The 15,582-nt window shown below is 45.1% G+C and overlaps 1 protein-coding gene across 1 annotated transcript in view; it reads left to right on the top strand.

Moving 5' to 3' along the window:
* Window positions 1-15,582, top strand: part of SNX31 (sorting nexin 31) — a gene marked incomplete at both ends in the record, with an annotated part of 64,536 nt that overhangs the window by 14,132 nt on the left and 34,822 nt on the right. The window contains 3 exons of the mRNA XM_079722852.1: window positions 27-141; window positions 3,164-3,228; window positions 14,373-14,483. Coding sequence (XP_079578978.1) covers window positions 27-141; window positions 3,164-3,228; window positions 14,373-14,483 — 291 coding nt within the window. The remainder of the gene's footprint in view (window positions 1-26; window positions 142-3,163; window positions 3,229-14,372; window positions 14,484-15,582) is intronic.

Raw genomic sequence — 15,582 nt, 5'->3', positions numbered from 1 at the left:
AACCGTGTGTTTTCTGGATCTTTCAGCTGAGGCGGGTGTTTGGAAAATGCCTGCCACCCTTTCCACCAAAGTACTATCTCGCAATGACCGCGTCTATGGCTGATGAGAGAAGGGACCAGTTGGAACAGTATTTGCAAAATGGTACGTGTTTGGATTTTTTAAAACAGATTTATCGAGATGTGAAAGTCACCCATTTTATATATATACTCAGTGGTTTTTAGTATATTTACAGGATTGTGCAACCATCACCATAATCTAATCTGAGAACATTTTTACCACCCCAAAAAGAAATTTTATACCTATTATCAGTCAATCCCTGTTTCTCTCCCCCACCAGCCCCTGTCTTTATACACTAATTTCTGCCTTTATAAATTTGCCTGCTCTGGATATTTCATGTAAATGGAGTCATAAAATATGTGGTCTTTGTATTTGGTTTAAAAATGCTTTGTTTAGATTCACCACCCCGCAGCCCCTGCCCCCGGGGGCTCTGTGTTGGCTTTGATTGTAGAAGTCAAAGACATATCTCTGGATTAAGACTGAACAAACGGATAAAATGAACTGCTTATGTGAAAGCTCTCAGGAGATAGCAGAGATGTTTACTGGCAGCGCCAGAGTTGGTTATTCCATCTCTGTCTTCCCCAGGAGCCATGCTAAGGCACCAGGGATACTCGGAGGTCTGCTCTGGCCCTGTGAGGCTGGCAACACAGAGGTCCTGACCCATTGCTGGGTTCCTGAAAAGTGTTTTGCACAGCAGGACTGAGCTCTCACAAAGAGAAGGGGGTGGGGAGAAATAGAAACATTGGCATTCAAATATTTAAAGGTTTAGAAAGGGGGAAATGGTATAGACATAAAATGTTTTAAAAATATAACCCGTCCAAAGAGTATAAAATGAAAGGTACATTCCCTTCCACCTCAGATTCCCAAGCCTCTAGAAGAAAACACTATTACAAGTGGCTTGTGTGTTTCTCAGAAACCATCATGTGTATTCTAGTGTGTGGGTACATCCCTGTTGGTTAAACACAAATTGAAACTTACCTTATACACATTTCTGTATCTGAGTTTTTGAAACTTTTTATTCTGAAAGAATTTCTGATTTACAGAAAAGTTGCAAAATTGATGCAAAATTTTCTGTATTCTCTTTACCTAGATTTCCCAAATGTTAACATTTTACATTTGCTTTATCATTCTCTCTCACTTTCCCATGTCTCTGTTTGTATTTATGAATGTGTGCATACATATATATTATATATAATTTTTTGAGATGCTTGTTTTGCATATACAAGCCAGTTTACCCTTAGATACATCTATGTGTATTTCCTAAGATCGAGGACAACTCTTCTGTAACTACTGTATAGTTATCAAAATCAGGCACTTAGCATTGATATAATAATGCTATCTAATATAGAGACCTTATTCAAACTCCACCAACTACCCCGCTAATGTCCTTCATAACAAAGGAAAAAAGCTTTTTCTTCTGTATGCTATTTTATTCCTTTTAAAATATTACTCTTACAGGTCATTCTAGGTGAGAGATTATAGATTTACCTCATTATTTCTCAGGGCTGCACATATTTTTTTTAAACATAGTAAATAGAAATTCTAGAAGTCATCTATTTTCCATTCATCTTTTGTAGTGGAGATTATACCTCTTTTAGACCTGTTAAATAAACCCTTTCAAGCTCAAAATGTAATATCTTTTGAATTTTCATTCCTTCTTGGTTTGTGTTCTCATATCTTCATGAAATACTCCTTTTAACAGCTGGCCTTTTCACAAATGATCACACTGCTTAAAGGGTCACTTCTCCAGGCCTGGCCTTTATCTGTAGTCAGGATGCTTCGTGAATCCTCTTGGAAGGTAAAGGAAGGAGACAGTGCAGCATAGTGCTGTGACTGTGAACACAGGCTCTATTCAGACCTAGAGTCAAGTCCCAGGTTTGCACCTCACTGGCTGTGTGACCTGGGGCAAGACACTTACCTTCTCTGAGCTTCAGTGTCTTTATCTGTAAAATGGAGATACTATTTACTTCAGGTAATCTTCTTTTGTTGTGAAGATTAAGTGAGCTCAAATATACCAAGTGCTTTGCATAGTACCTGGTACTTAACAGTTGTACAGTAAATACTAGTTGGATGAACACTTTTTCAATAGCTTTCCCCATCCCCAAGGATCCACGCTAATGATTATAATGATTAGTTTGCATACATGGCATACATATTCCAGAAAATAAGACAAGAGCTTTTTCCACCTTTAAAAAAGAGGGAGTACCTTTTATAAAAAAAAAAAGTTTCTCCTGTTACAGAGACACTCTCTCTCTTAGTTACTTTATTTTGAAAAACATGGCATCGTTTGGGAAGCACTACCTCAAATGACCTCAGTCAGTGCTAGTTTTGAATGCTGGTAGAAGTTATTTGACAAAATCAGTAAAACAGCAACAAAAAGAAAGACATTTAATACAGATTTAGAAATTGGATAAGTTTAGCTCAAGTGCAGGGTCCAGGAGAGGACTTGTGGGGAGGAAGATAAGAAGTGAGGAAGCCGCTGAGAAGCACTTCACGGGTGAGTGTGAGGTCCTCAGGGGAGAGTCTTGGCCCATCTGCTCGGGCCACAGCGCTGGGTATTGGTATCTGGAGCTTTAAAACTAAGGAGGAAATTGCTCTTATAAGTATAGAAGAATGACATTTTAAATATCTGACAGCCTTATAATTGCTTTTTTTTTTGGTAACCTCTTGAGAGCTCCCATCGTGAAAAGAGGTCCTCTCAATCAGTGTTTCTTGGTTGATTTAAAATTTTCAAATTACCAAGCATCTTGCTAAAGTCAGAGTCTAGGTCCAAGATTTTAGATCTTACTGCTACCTCGTATTAACCTCATCATCCTTCTAGTAGGGGCAGCTAGATGGATATTGGGCCAGGGGTGTGCATGAATAGAGTAGGATTCCTGGAAAGAGTCAGCCGGATTGGTGTGATGGGTTCATGCTGCCTGCGATGCTGCCTGGAGGAGGCGGGCTTTGTAGATTTTCTTGAATTTGAGAAGTCACAGGCTCCATCGCCTTCAAGGAGGCAGCGGTGCACTGTCAAGGCCTGGAGGGCTTCCTGGAGGACAGAGCAGTTTCACAGAGCAGTCAACCCAGACTAGTGGTAACCTGGCTCGCTGTCCCTGTTTTTCAGTAACCATGGACCCAAACATGTTGAGAAGCGATGTCTTCGTTGATTTTTTGAAACTGGTGCAGCTGGTAAGCTTGCTTTTCTTGACTAAGGTCATTATTTCACTGCAGAATATGTCTCCATGTGTGCTTTTCTGGTCATCAGCCCTACAGCGCCTGGATTCAGATAAAATACATTCGTTTGGAGTAACAGGAAAATGGTTCCTATTTTCTTGCTTTGGAAGTTTAGATTCTAGATGGAAAATTAAGTGTGTCACTTGACCTTTTGCCCATTTTATTTAAGCAGATACCTTTTTTCCTGTAGCTTAAACATTGTGCATCTCAAAACTGGCCATGGAGAAGAGAACCTTTTACCATTAAGGGCCCCCATGACAATTGTGGGACCCTACTTTTGTAGCTGGGACTTCCAAGTGTGCCACAGTGAAGACCTCAGGACAGCAGTAATAGCCATGCCAGCTATCACTTGTATATTCTCTGCTCCTAACTTTATCATAAACGGATCATGGAGAAAATTCAGTCTCAACAGAATGACAGACAGCAACTCCCTTTCCTTTGTTGGTCTAAAGAACAACTGGCCTCTTGTCCCCTAGAGGCTGGAACTTGGCCAAGTACATTTGTTTAGCACAGCACCCATTCAGGTGGTACACATAGGAACATTTTTATGCCTGCACGTACATTCTTTTTTTTTTTAATATGCAGATTTAATTAATTAATTAATTTTTGGCTGTGTTGGGTCTTCGTTGCTGTGCGCAGACTTTCTCTAGTTGCAGCGAGCGGGGGCTACTCTTCGCTGTGGTGCTCAGGCTTCCCACTGCGGTGGCTTCTCTTGTTGCGGAGCATGGGCTCTAGGTGTGCGGGCTCAGTAGTTGTGGCACGCGGGCATCAGTAGTTGTGGCTCGCGGGCTCTAGAGTGCAGGCTCAGTAGTTGTGGCTCACGGGCTTAGTTGCTACGCAGCACGTGGGATCTTCCGGGACTAGGGCTCAAACCCGTGTCCCCTGCATTGGCAGGCGGATTCTTAACCACTGCGCCACCAGGGAAGCCCTGCGTGTGCATTCTTGACTGAATGGAAGAGCTTCAAAAGGATTGAAATTGCACAATGGCGTGATATATTGAACTGGCTCCTTAGGTCAGGGAGGAATGATACCTTGATCAGATGTGTAAAAACTGGGAGCAAATTTGCATTTACTCAGTTGTTCAAGTGTGTTGACAAACTTACTGGCCCAGCCAATTGAGAAATGCCCCTAGAGCCTCCCCTCCCATTGTACAATTGCTTGTACTTTCACATACACTTAATGGTATGTGTGTATATATATATGTATATGTATATACTTTTCTTTTCTTTGAAAAGATTGTTTTTGAGACGGTGCTGGTGGTAACATTCCAACAGCACAAAAGGGTCTATGATGAGAGTAACCTCGCTCCCACCACGGGTCTCCAGGGCCCCCCTCAGAGACAGCTGTTGTTTACAGTTTAATGTATGTCCCTTCTACACATTTCCATGCACATGCAAGCATTCATATGTATGCATATCCTTTTTTGCTTTACAGATAAGCCCACACTCTACCCACTTTCTGAACCTTGTTTTTCAAAGTTTACATCTTGCAAGTCTTTCTGTGCGAATGCATGGAGGTGCAGTCAGCCGTGGTTCTGTCATCTTTGTGTGCATTATGGTTTTTGCTTTCAATGCTTTCTAAAAGTCATTCAGAGGGTGGCAGTGTTTGGAGCTTTGTTTTGAGTGTCTTTTTTTCCTGATAATTTAAAGGAGTTTTTTTTTTAATGTGTTTTTCTTTCCTCCTTTCTTTCTTTTTAATTGGGATGTAGTTGTTTTACAATGTTGTGTTAGTTTCTACTGTACAGCGAATTGAAATAGAGTTCCCTGTGCTATACAGCAGGTTCTCATTAGTTATCTATTTTATACCTATTAGTGTATATATGTCAATCCCAATCTCCCAATCCATCCCACCCCACCTTTCCCCACTTGGTGTCCATACATTTGTTCTCTACATCTGTTTTATTTGATTTTAGTGCTCTCAGTATTTTTTTATCTGTATAACTGCACAGAAACCTTTTGCCCCCGCTGCATTTTGCAGCGTCTCTTCCTGCTTCTTCTGATGAGATTTTCACTTTTGCAATGGCTTTATTTTTCGCTTCTGTTGCTTCCGTGAACTTGGCCAGCTTCCTTTAACATCTATTCGCTTACCTCTTTTTTGAGACCTTGATCTGTTCTTTGAGGTCTGAGTTCAGAGAAGCCTTATTTTGATTAACACAGCCATTGTTTTCATCTCCTTGGTGGCATCACTTTTGGGGGGATATATTTTTCACCCTTAGTTGGTCATGTTTCTTTCCTCCTTTCTTGCGGGATTTTTGCCTCTGGTTCTTCCCAGGTGATCCATCAATTTTGAAAGGGGTGCATTCAGTGAGCCAGCTGATGGCTGACCCACGGTGTTGGGAGTTGCTGGAGCTGAGCTGGTGGAACCTGTCTGCTGTACTTCTGGATCTTGGCTCTCCGCTTCTGAGGACTTTCTCACTAACACTTTGCCCCAGGCCAGAGTGGCATGTCTGCAGTGAAACCCAAACCACAGTTCCTCTTATCAAGATCACATCTTCAACCATCCTGCTGACTAATCAGCCTCAGAACTGGCTTAGTGGTTAGGAGTGCAGGCTCAAAGTGAGATGGCCAAGGTTCAAAGTTTGGCTGCCCTACTTTGGATTTGTGTTTACTTAGTCTCTTTGTATCTCAGTCTCCCCATCTCTAAAATGGGGAGAATGGCTCCTCTCTTAGTGTTGTTGGGAGGATTAAGTGAGCCAGTGCTCTTAAGGCACTTAAATGTAATCTGGCCAATGTTATAACACTTATGAGGTCCTCCTGCTATTACCAATGCCAGTCCTTTTTCCTCTCCCCGGCCTGCTGAGAGATTGCTTCCGGCAAAGATGGCGGGCCAGCACATCTCTCCCCAGACACTAGGTGGTGTCAAATGGGCCCAGAGTTGTGCTCCCAGACCTGCCTAGTGCCTCCTGATGAGCTGCTTTAACACAGCTTCTATGTGGCTTGAGTCCTGCCCGCTGAATCTTTGTACCTCTGCTTCCCTCCTCCCTGACCAGACCCAATTTTCACCAGAGACAGCCCCTCTGAAAGCCCAGTTGTCCAGGCTTGGGACCATTTTCAACTTCTTCAAAGATGGTGAGGTGTGGGTCTGCCAGACCATTAAAGGAGCCCAAAGAGCAGGGATTGGGAAGTTTCCCCACCTCAATATTATACAGACCCCACCTAAATATTTTCACTGCCTTTGATAAGTGCCTGGCCTGCAGTTTCCCAGTGGTTATTGTCAAATAATCACACGCTCACGGGCGTGGCTCTCCAGGACTCAGCAAGTACAAGCACATCTTCCTGTCTCTGGGCAGGGACACACTGTGAGAAACGTGAATACATGTGACCACGTAGGAGCCTTCCGAGGAGCCTTCCGAGGAGCCTCTATCAAGGATGGCCAAAGGCAAGCTGCAGTCATCAGAGGGGGTTGCCTCTACAGGGCATTCAATCTGGGCCAGACCCAGTGCTTTCTATGTGGTATCTCATTTATCCCTCACAACTTGATGAGGATGGTGCTGTTAGTGTCTCTTTTTCAGGTTAAGTAATTTGTCAAGGACCCACATCTTCATAAGTGGAAGCCCAGCGAGCCTGGATCCACTGATGTCATGAGATATTTCTAGAGTGGTGGCAGCCCCCCAGCCCCGCCCCCTGCCAGGTACCCCTTGTTGTGTGTGTCTAGCCTCCACCACCACCCCCCCACGCCCGACTTATCATGCTCTGTGCTTTTGCCCTGCAATTGCCTCTGAGATGAAGGGACTTTTGAAAAGGCAAAACCAAAGTCTTTAGACTAAAGACTTTTTATGTTCCTGGTTCTTAATCTAAAGTGTGGACAACATGTTTGAGAAAAAGGAGACTAAGAAGGTATTTGGAATGGCTTTTGTATACTTGGGAAGTTAGGGGCAATTTATGTATCTGGGAAGTGTTGCCCACCATAGCTCTGGGGGCTCTAGGAAATGACTGTTTCCCCATTTCCTCTTAAGAATGTTTTCCGTGTCCCTTGGAGTGAAATGATTAGGGCCGAATATTAAGTGTGATGGAAATTTAGAGGTTGGCGAGTCCAAATATGGATTTTCTTGGATAATAAAGCTCAAGATAAGCACCGTGGCTACCAGACATTCTTCTGCCTCAGAGCAGAGTATCAATAAAGCACACTGATGGAGCTTCTTTGATAAATTAAACAATTTCTCAGGGCGTTACATTCGATTTGAAAAGAATTAGCACATGTTTCAAAATGTGTTAAGGCAGCCCATGGTACTGGAGAATTTCGAAGTTTCTTAAAGATAAATGCATTCCGTTTACTACTGTGAATTGTGTGTTTTAATTCCTGATCTGCCCTAGATCAAGATGAGTTAAGTTTTGTTTTCCTACAATCCGAACCCACCACTTTGGTTTTTTTCCTCTAATTGCGTTTTTGTATGGCTTTTACATTTTATAAATTATATATATACAAGTAAAATTCAAATATCACAAATAGAGCCAAATTCCTCCTTGATCACCACTCCAAATGTTTTATCTGTTGTTCACTTGCTTTTATCTCATAATACAAAGGTTTTTCAATGGTTTATTTCTCTTGTTTACCATATTGCTCTAAAAATGTTTATTTTTTTAATCAAAGCAAAATGTGCTGATAGTTTTAAAGGTAAAATGGTGCTAAAAAGGATTTAAAAGTAAAATAGTGCTAGAAAGGACTATACTATAACCATCTCCTGCTTTCCAGAGGCAACGGCTTTCAAATCTTTTAGCTTTTTCTTTAGATATTTAAATATCTAGAGGTTAATGATATACATCTCTTTCCCCTGTTCTTCAATTTGAAGACATTATCCACTGACTGCCTGTTATGGGGGACGAGGATTCAGCTTTCTTGTATCACCTTCTTTCATTCCCCTCTTCTCCCCAATTTTGTTATATTACAATTAAAAAAAATTAAATCCTTAGTCAGTATTTTGGTCATTATAATACAGAAATATTTCTTACTACTGAACAAATAATGTTTATGATTACCTTTACTTTCTTGAACAACTTTTGTGGGGTTTTTTGGGGGGGGAGTTAAAAATGGCATCATTTAAAAGAAAAAAAAATGCTTAGTTGTTTTTAAACATATGACTCTATCCATACCTATAGCAGTGCTGAAAACAGAACTTCTCCCAGGTCAAACGAGTCAGATCCTTTTCTTGGAGGTGAGTCTCTGTCTTTCTGATGTTTGAGAGAGATTTGAGTCAATCTGCCTGCTGGTGGGGAGTAGTCAGTAGAGAAGGAGATGGGATTGGCCTTGATAATCAATGGGACCAAGTCCTTGAGGAAGGAGGGTTGAGCACGAACTGGGATCGGGTGGAGGAAGGATTCCTCTTGAACTGAATGTGAGACAGAGAGAAAGACTGGGCAAGGCTACAGGCAGGTCTGAGGTTTGTGAGTTGAAGTAGACTGAGCTCCCTCTTGATGTTTCCTCTGTGACTTCTAAGAGGTGAGGTCACCAGGTGGGGATGAGGGAGGAGGTAAATAATGGTTGGACTCTTGGGGAAAGTGGGGAAGCTTGAAGCAGAGTGAGAGTCAGAGCTCCTCTAGCTGAGGCAACCAAGAGGACACGCTGGAGAGGCAGGCCATTGAGGGCCTGTTGCCAACCAACACGTCTCCTTTTAACCGATGGCAAAGAGTTGGGTGGGGCTTAAACTTTGTACCTCATTTGATGTGGAGGTTACCGCGGAGGGGAGGTTGCCCAACTGGAACCAGTGTCACTGTGTCAAACAGAACACTGGAGACTTTAATCTTAACATTCTCTTCTCAAATCGAGGTCATGTAAATATGGAGTGGTGGGCTCGAGAGGGAGGTTTTGTGCATAAATAATCAATTTAAAATGTGCCATTTTAGATGGCACTATCATAGTTCCTTTGATCTTCTCACTTGGATTATTTTGAGAACTATGGCACCAAGGTTATTCAAATATCTGTTTGCACAAGGCACCCTTCAAAATAAATGTACTGCATAATCCCTGCTCTGAAGGAATTTATCATCTAAGCAGCCATCTGACCCAGCTTTAAACAAATTACGTATAAAAAAGACAAGAGCACAGGGCTTCTCTGGTGGTGCAGTAGTTAAGAATCCACCTGCCAACACAGGGGACACGCGTTCGATCCCTGGTCCAGGAAGATCCCACATGCCCGTGCGCCACAACTACTGAGCTTGCACTCTAGAGCCCACAAGCCACACCTACTGAAGCCCGCGTGCCACAGCTACTGAAGCCCACGCACCCCCAGAGCCTGTGCTCCGCAACAAGAGAAGCCACCGCAATGAGAAGCCCGCACGCAGTCGCAAAAACCCGACGCAGCCCAGTATAAAAAAATAAATAAATTTATTTATTTATTAAAAAATAGAGCATGCAAGAAATGAATACTTAGCATAAGTAAGGTGGAGTTCAACTATTTCCATATTAGTCAGGCCTTTTTCAATCGCAAGGGACAGCCATAAAAGGGAAATGTATTCATTTAACTGCAAAGCTGGGGAAGCTTGGCTGGCACACTCTTTCCACTCCCTACCCCGAGCTTTGCTTTCTTCTGTGTTGATTTCATTCTCACAGAGCCTCTTCACGCCATGGCCTCTGCTTCAGGATGGACAGGCCCACCTGAGGGAGAGCACCCTCCTTTCCCTCCGCCCTCTCTCGGATGGGGTCAGAGCTCCACTGGCTGATGCAACCTGCAGGGTGATGATTGCTAGAGAGGAGGAGGAAGGAGACTGAAGGGCAGCTGCCAGCTGACTCGCCTCGTGCTGACCAAGGGCAAAGGGTTGGGTCTCCGAGACAGAATAAGAAATAGATATTTGGTCTCTGAACCCGGTTCCTGACACAGAGCTCCAAAAACCCTTGCAGTTTCCTGAGTGATGGGGATGATAAGAGCATCTGACAGAGTTCCTAAGGCCCCTGGAACCTCTGGAGTGCTAAGGGTGTCTTTTTGCATGCTGATGAGATCATTGGTGGCTGGGGGCCCCTACAGAGCTTCAGGATGGGGGCTGGTCACCCCAAAGACCAAGGCATGATTGGAAGGTTAGAACTTTCAGCCCCACCCCCTGGCTTCCCGGTTTGGGGAGGGGCTGGAAACTGAGCAGATCATTGATCATGCCTACATGATGAAGCCTCCATAAAAATCCCGGAACTATGGTGTTCAGAGAGCTTCTGGGTGCGTGAACATGTAGAGGAGCTGGGAGGGTGGTGCACCCACATCCCTTGCTCTGTGCTTGTCTTCCATTTGGCTCTTCCTGAGTTGTATCCTTTATAATAAATGGGTTATAGTAAGTAAAGAGCTTTCCTGAGTTCTATGAGCTACTCTAGAAAATTATCAAACTCAAGTAAGGAGTGCTGGGAATCCCAGATTTATAGCGAGTTGATCAGAAGTCTGGGAGGCCTGGACTTGCAGTTGGCGTCTGAAGTGGGGGAGGGGCAGACTTGTGGGACTCGGTCCTTAATCCGTGTGGTCTGCGCTAACACGTAATTAGTGTCAAAAATGTTGATGTGAGGGCTTCCCTGGTGGCGCAGTGTTTGAGAGTCCGCCTGCCGATGCAGGGGACACGGGTTTGTGCCCCGGAGGATCCCACATGCCGCGGAGCGGCTGGGCCCGTGAGCCATGGCTGCTGAGCCTGCACGTCCGGAGCCTGTGCTCCGCAACGGGAGAGGCCACAACGGTGAGAGGCCCGCGTACCAAAAAAAAAAAAAAAAAAGAAGGTTGATGTGAGTGGCGTAGAGAAAAATAGTGTTTTTCTTTTTAGTGTCCCATGAATGATGTAAGGACATTAGAGAGTTTGGAGCACGAGAGGTACATTTTCAGGTTTGCATTAAAAAAAATATTTCTCCGACTGCTGTGGGGAGAGTGCCTTGTGGGGAGCAGGGGACTGGGGCAAGAATGGAAACAAGGTGACCTATAAGGAGGCCATTGCAGGAGTCTAGGGGGGAGGACGTATCAGTTGGGACTGGAGAACTGGTGCTGAAGATGAAGAGAAGTAGATGGATTGAAGAGATACTTTAAGATGTGAATACACAGGACTCAGAACTTGATTGGATATGAGTGTTGAAAACATCTCTCTGCATCTTTTCTTTCCTTTTCTTTTTAAAAAAATTATTTATTTATTTATTTATTTATTTGGCTGCGCGGGTCTTAGTTGTAGCACGCGGGATCTTTAGTTGCAGCATGCGGGACCTTTAGTTGCGGCATGTGGGATCTAGTTCCCTGACCAGGGATCTAACCCGGGCCCCCTGCACTGGGAGCGCAGAGTCTTAACCACTGGACCACCAGGGAAGTCCCACCCCTGAATCTTTTCTTGACTCTTTTATTTCAAATCTGTTGCCACTAAGTCAAATCAAAGGTACATAACGACCTCATCATTCCTACTGCTAACAATAATGAAACAATAAAACTGTCATTTGAGTGTTTGCAATGAATGGCATCCCACTCTTGCCATCCTTACTTTTAGAGCTGAAGGAATGGAGTACACAGAAGGGAAGTCACCTGTCAGGGTTTACACAGGGTCACATGCAGTGAGGGTGGAGTTAGGCTTGGAACCAAGCAGTCTGCTCTGTGGATCATGCGTTTCTTAAGCACACGGTCTAGCCCTGTCCCTCGGTACCTTGCACACAAATGACTGTCTCCAACTTCTCTCAAGTCTCCCACATCCTCCAGTCCCTCCTCTAGTTCATTTTCACCACAGTGCCAGACAAATCTTTCCATAACTCCATTTACATCCTTCCATGTGCCTGATCCAGAACCACCACGGCCCCCTTTTGCCTTTTTTTTTTTTTTTTTTGCTGTACACGGGCCTCTCACTGTTGTGGCCTCTCCCGTTGCGGAGCACAGGCTCCGGACGCACAGGCTCAGCGGCCATGGCTCACGGGCCCAGCCGCTCTGCGGCATGTCAGATCTTCCCGGACCGGGGCACAGAACCCATGTCCCCTGCACCGGCAGGCGGACTCTCAACCACTGTGCCACCAGGAAGCCCATACTGGGAATCTTAAAGAACAGAAATTCCTAAAACTGTGAGAAATCAATTCTTTGTGTGTATGTGCAGAGAGAGCAAACTCTGTGGTGTCTCTTCCTACAAGGAAACTAATCCCATCATGAGGGACACTTAACCCTAATCAGTTCCCAAAGGCCCCATCTGCAAATACCATCACATTGGAGGTTAGGGCTTACATATGAATGGGGGAGGACGGACACAAACATTCACCGCAAGGCAATGCTGGACCAGCCAGGAGATAAGTCCAACCTAGTTGAGCCCAGGCTGTAGAGTCATGAGGAGCTGGCCTTGAATCCTGCCTCTGCCACCACCTAGCAGTCTGTCCTGCAGGAGTAAGTTAACCTTTGTAGACTTGTACTTCATCTGAAAAGGGGGGTTTAATAAGTGTATATCCCTCATGGAGTTGTTATGAGAATTACATGCGCTACTGTCAATATATGTGAAGCAGTTAGCACAGGGCACAATTATCAGTATCGTGATCTAACAATATATTTGTATGTAATAAATACATAGATATTATATTTACTCATAAATGAGATGCTATCTCTACAAGTTGCCTGTGTATGTGGATATAACACATTCACAAACTGCTGCTTTTGTGGACGAACCCTTTGAATTTGGGAAACAGCAGCATTTCTCTTCTAAAGTACTTAGGTTCCGAATCATAGACATTTAGTGATTGTAAGTAAGTGGGTTCAGGGCAGGCGTGGTTAAGATTTAAAGTCAAAGCTTGCCCTTGGATAACAAAATTAGGAAGAAATAAGCCTGTCACTAACATGATGGACCTTTTGAGGTACCTGGGCGGTGCGATTGGGTTGTTGGATTTCCCGGTTCCCTACAAAGCCTGGTGCCTCATCCGCCGTGTCTGTGAATGGCAGGGGGTGGTCAGGAGGACTCAGGAGGGCGAGGTGCTGCCTGTTGAGGGGAAAGGGGGTCTCACCTGCTCAGCTGACCTGAGCCCCAACCCCGTGATCCCCCAATAATCTTCTGATCAGTCATCAGGATCTTCCCTCCCCCAAACCGATACCAGGAAGGAGGTGACCTGGATGTAAATTTTCTGGTCACTAAAAAGAGATACTGCCTCTCCCCCCCTCCCCCCTGCCCCCATCCCCACACACTGTGTTGCTAATTACTAATATTCTGGCTTATATAGCAGGCTCAGAACACAGAAGATGATTTGAATGGCTCTTTTCTCATTTCTCCCAAGGATGACACGTCACTAGTGCCGTTCTAAATGCCTAGGAGAGAAGTGAACGCATTGCATGCAGTGGCTGCGTCAGGGTTTAGTCCATCGTGGAGCCTGAGATGAGAACACTGTGACCGGGATCAGCCTCCCAGAGACAAGCAGCTCTGTAGACTGACAGGGTCCCTTTCAGAGGCACTGAGAACAGCCACCCCCAGGTGCAGCTGCCCTGGAGGTCCGTGTGGGCAGCCACTGGCCCTGCCTCCCCGCCAGGGTCACTGTCTCTATGGTAACTGAGTGCCAACCTCAGCCTCGCGCTTTCCTGCACTCGGACGGGCTTCCCCTGTCTGTAGCATGTCTCTGACATCCTAGAATGCTCCATCCGAGAGGTTCACAGGTCCCCGGATTCACAGTCCCCTCTGGCACACACGCATCCCCTCACAGAAGGCCAGAATGCGAAAGTGCAGGCAGGGCTGTGCTGAGCTGGGGTGTTGGCCCCTTAGCTGGGTGCCCATTCACCAGATAGAGACCTGATCCCCACACAGGCCTCAGAGTTTGCAGCTTCAGAGTTTTGCTGCAGCAGAACCATAAATTAGTGCATATTACAAACTTTTAGGGATGCCTGGCAATATTCAATATGAGTTAAAATCTGCGATGACCAAGAGTCATGTGGATGATTTTCTCAAAAGCTTTTTTCCTAAGACAGATGCCTTGTTTATTTGGAAATTATTCAAGCTGCATGTCATTGCTTTGCCTGAGCTCCTCTCCACCCTCTCCTCACCCCCACCCCACCCCCAAAACCAGTCCCCCAAATCTCTGCACTTGGCTTTCATTTGCTTTGGATACTGTATGCCCCAAGGGCCCACAGAGAGGAAGATGACTGTCTCCTGCCTCAATGTGCCCCACGGAAAGGCGCCAAAGCTTATTGTGCTTCCTTTTGCTTATAGGACACATTTAGCATCACTACCAAGAAAGCGTCTCTGGATATATTTCTGCCCGATGGAAGGAGCATTAAAGTCGAAATTCTAACATCAGATACTGCCGAAAGAGTCCTAGAGGTAAATTCTATCCAAATTCCAGCCCCAGAACTGAATTTAGGAATCATTCTGTTTGAAGGCAGGGACTAGGATTCAGTTACCTTCCAGAAGCTTCCTGCCTATCATTTTACTCTGGATGACTTATCTGTAGAGATGCTGGCTTCTTCTGACAGACTGATGGAGGAATCTCAGCTACAGCCAATCCCCAGGGTCTCTTTGGGTTTTTTTCCCCCTCTGTGGGGGAAAGGACCTTTCCAGGTCCTTGCTTAGGCTGCTGTCGGTTCTCTGGAACTCAGCCAGGGATGTGCCCTGCAAATATGCCAAGTGCTTTATTACGGGGTGTCCCTACTTGGGAGCAGGAAGGAGGGTGGAGCCCAGATGAGACGACCCAGGTGGGCTGGTGACAGCTTCTGGCAGAGAGTGACCGTGGGGTTGTCAAAGCCAGAAAGAGTGGTCCCTCCTCCCTCACAGGGGAAAACCCCTGAAACCAATGCCCAGCACTTCTAATTCTGGGTCCACAGGGCCAGAACTGAGTTCTGGTCGGTTCTCTGAGGACTCAGAGGACGAGACCCAGAAAGCATCCTTCCTTCTCCAGATGCAGCCATTACCAGCTCTGTCCCTGAGGCCTTTCCTTCCTCGAGCTGGGCTTCAGAGAGGACTCCGTCTTCTCTCACCCACGCACTGCTCTAGGGCCAGCTCCCAGGTCCCTTGCCTTTGGAGGGTTTTAGTTTGTCAACTTAAATAAAAAGGTTAAATGAGGCAGCTCAAAATTGTCAAGAAGGTGAGTGTGTTTAGGGATAGCAGAGGAATTGCAGCTGGGGACGTGAAAGCTGGAAAGGCTGCCCACGTGTCCACTGAGGGTTTAGGGGAGGCTTTATTTATGGGCCGGGGACGTAAAGAGGGGAGAGTCTACTAAAATCAAAACAAACGGAGACCAGATTTGAAAATTCCCCCAGCAGACAAAACCGGTCCGGTCACACAAACAAAGCTCAATTCCACTTATTTTGTGAGACCAACCTGACCTGGGTCATATCTTGTTTGGGTCTCTGGAAACCATAAGCAAAATTTCCCAAGACTGATATGAAGCAACCCCGGACTAACTCCCTATCATTTAAGAAAA

Source organism: Hyperoodon ampullatus (assembly GCF_949752795.1).
Source record: "Hyperoodon ampullatus genome assembly, chromosome: 17".
NCBI classification, from domain to species: domain Eukaryota; kingdom Metazoa; phylum Chordata; class Mammalia; order Artiodactyla; family Ziphiidae; genus Hyperoodon; species Hyperoodon ampullatus.
The sequence above is the reverse complement of the archived record's forward strand: the minus strand, read 5'-3'. Positions and strand labels throughout refer to the sequence as shown.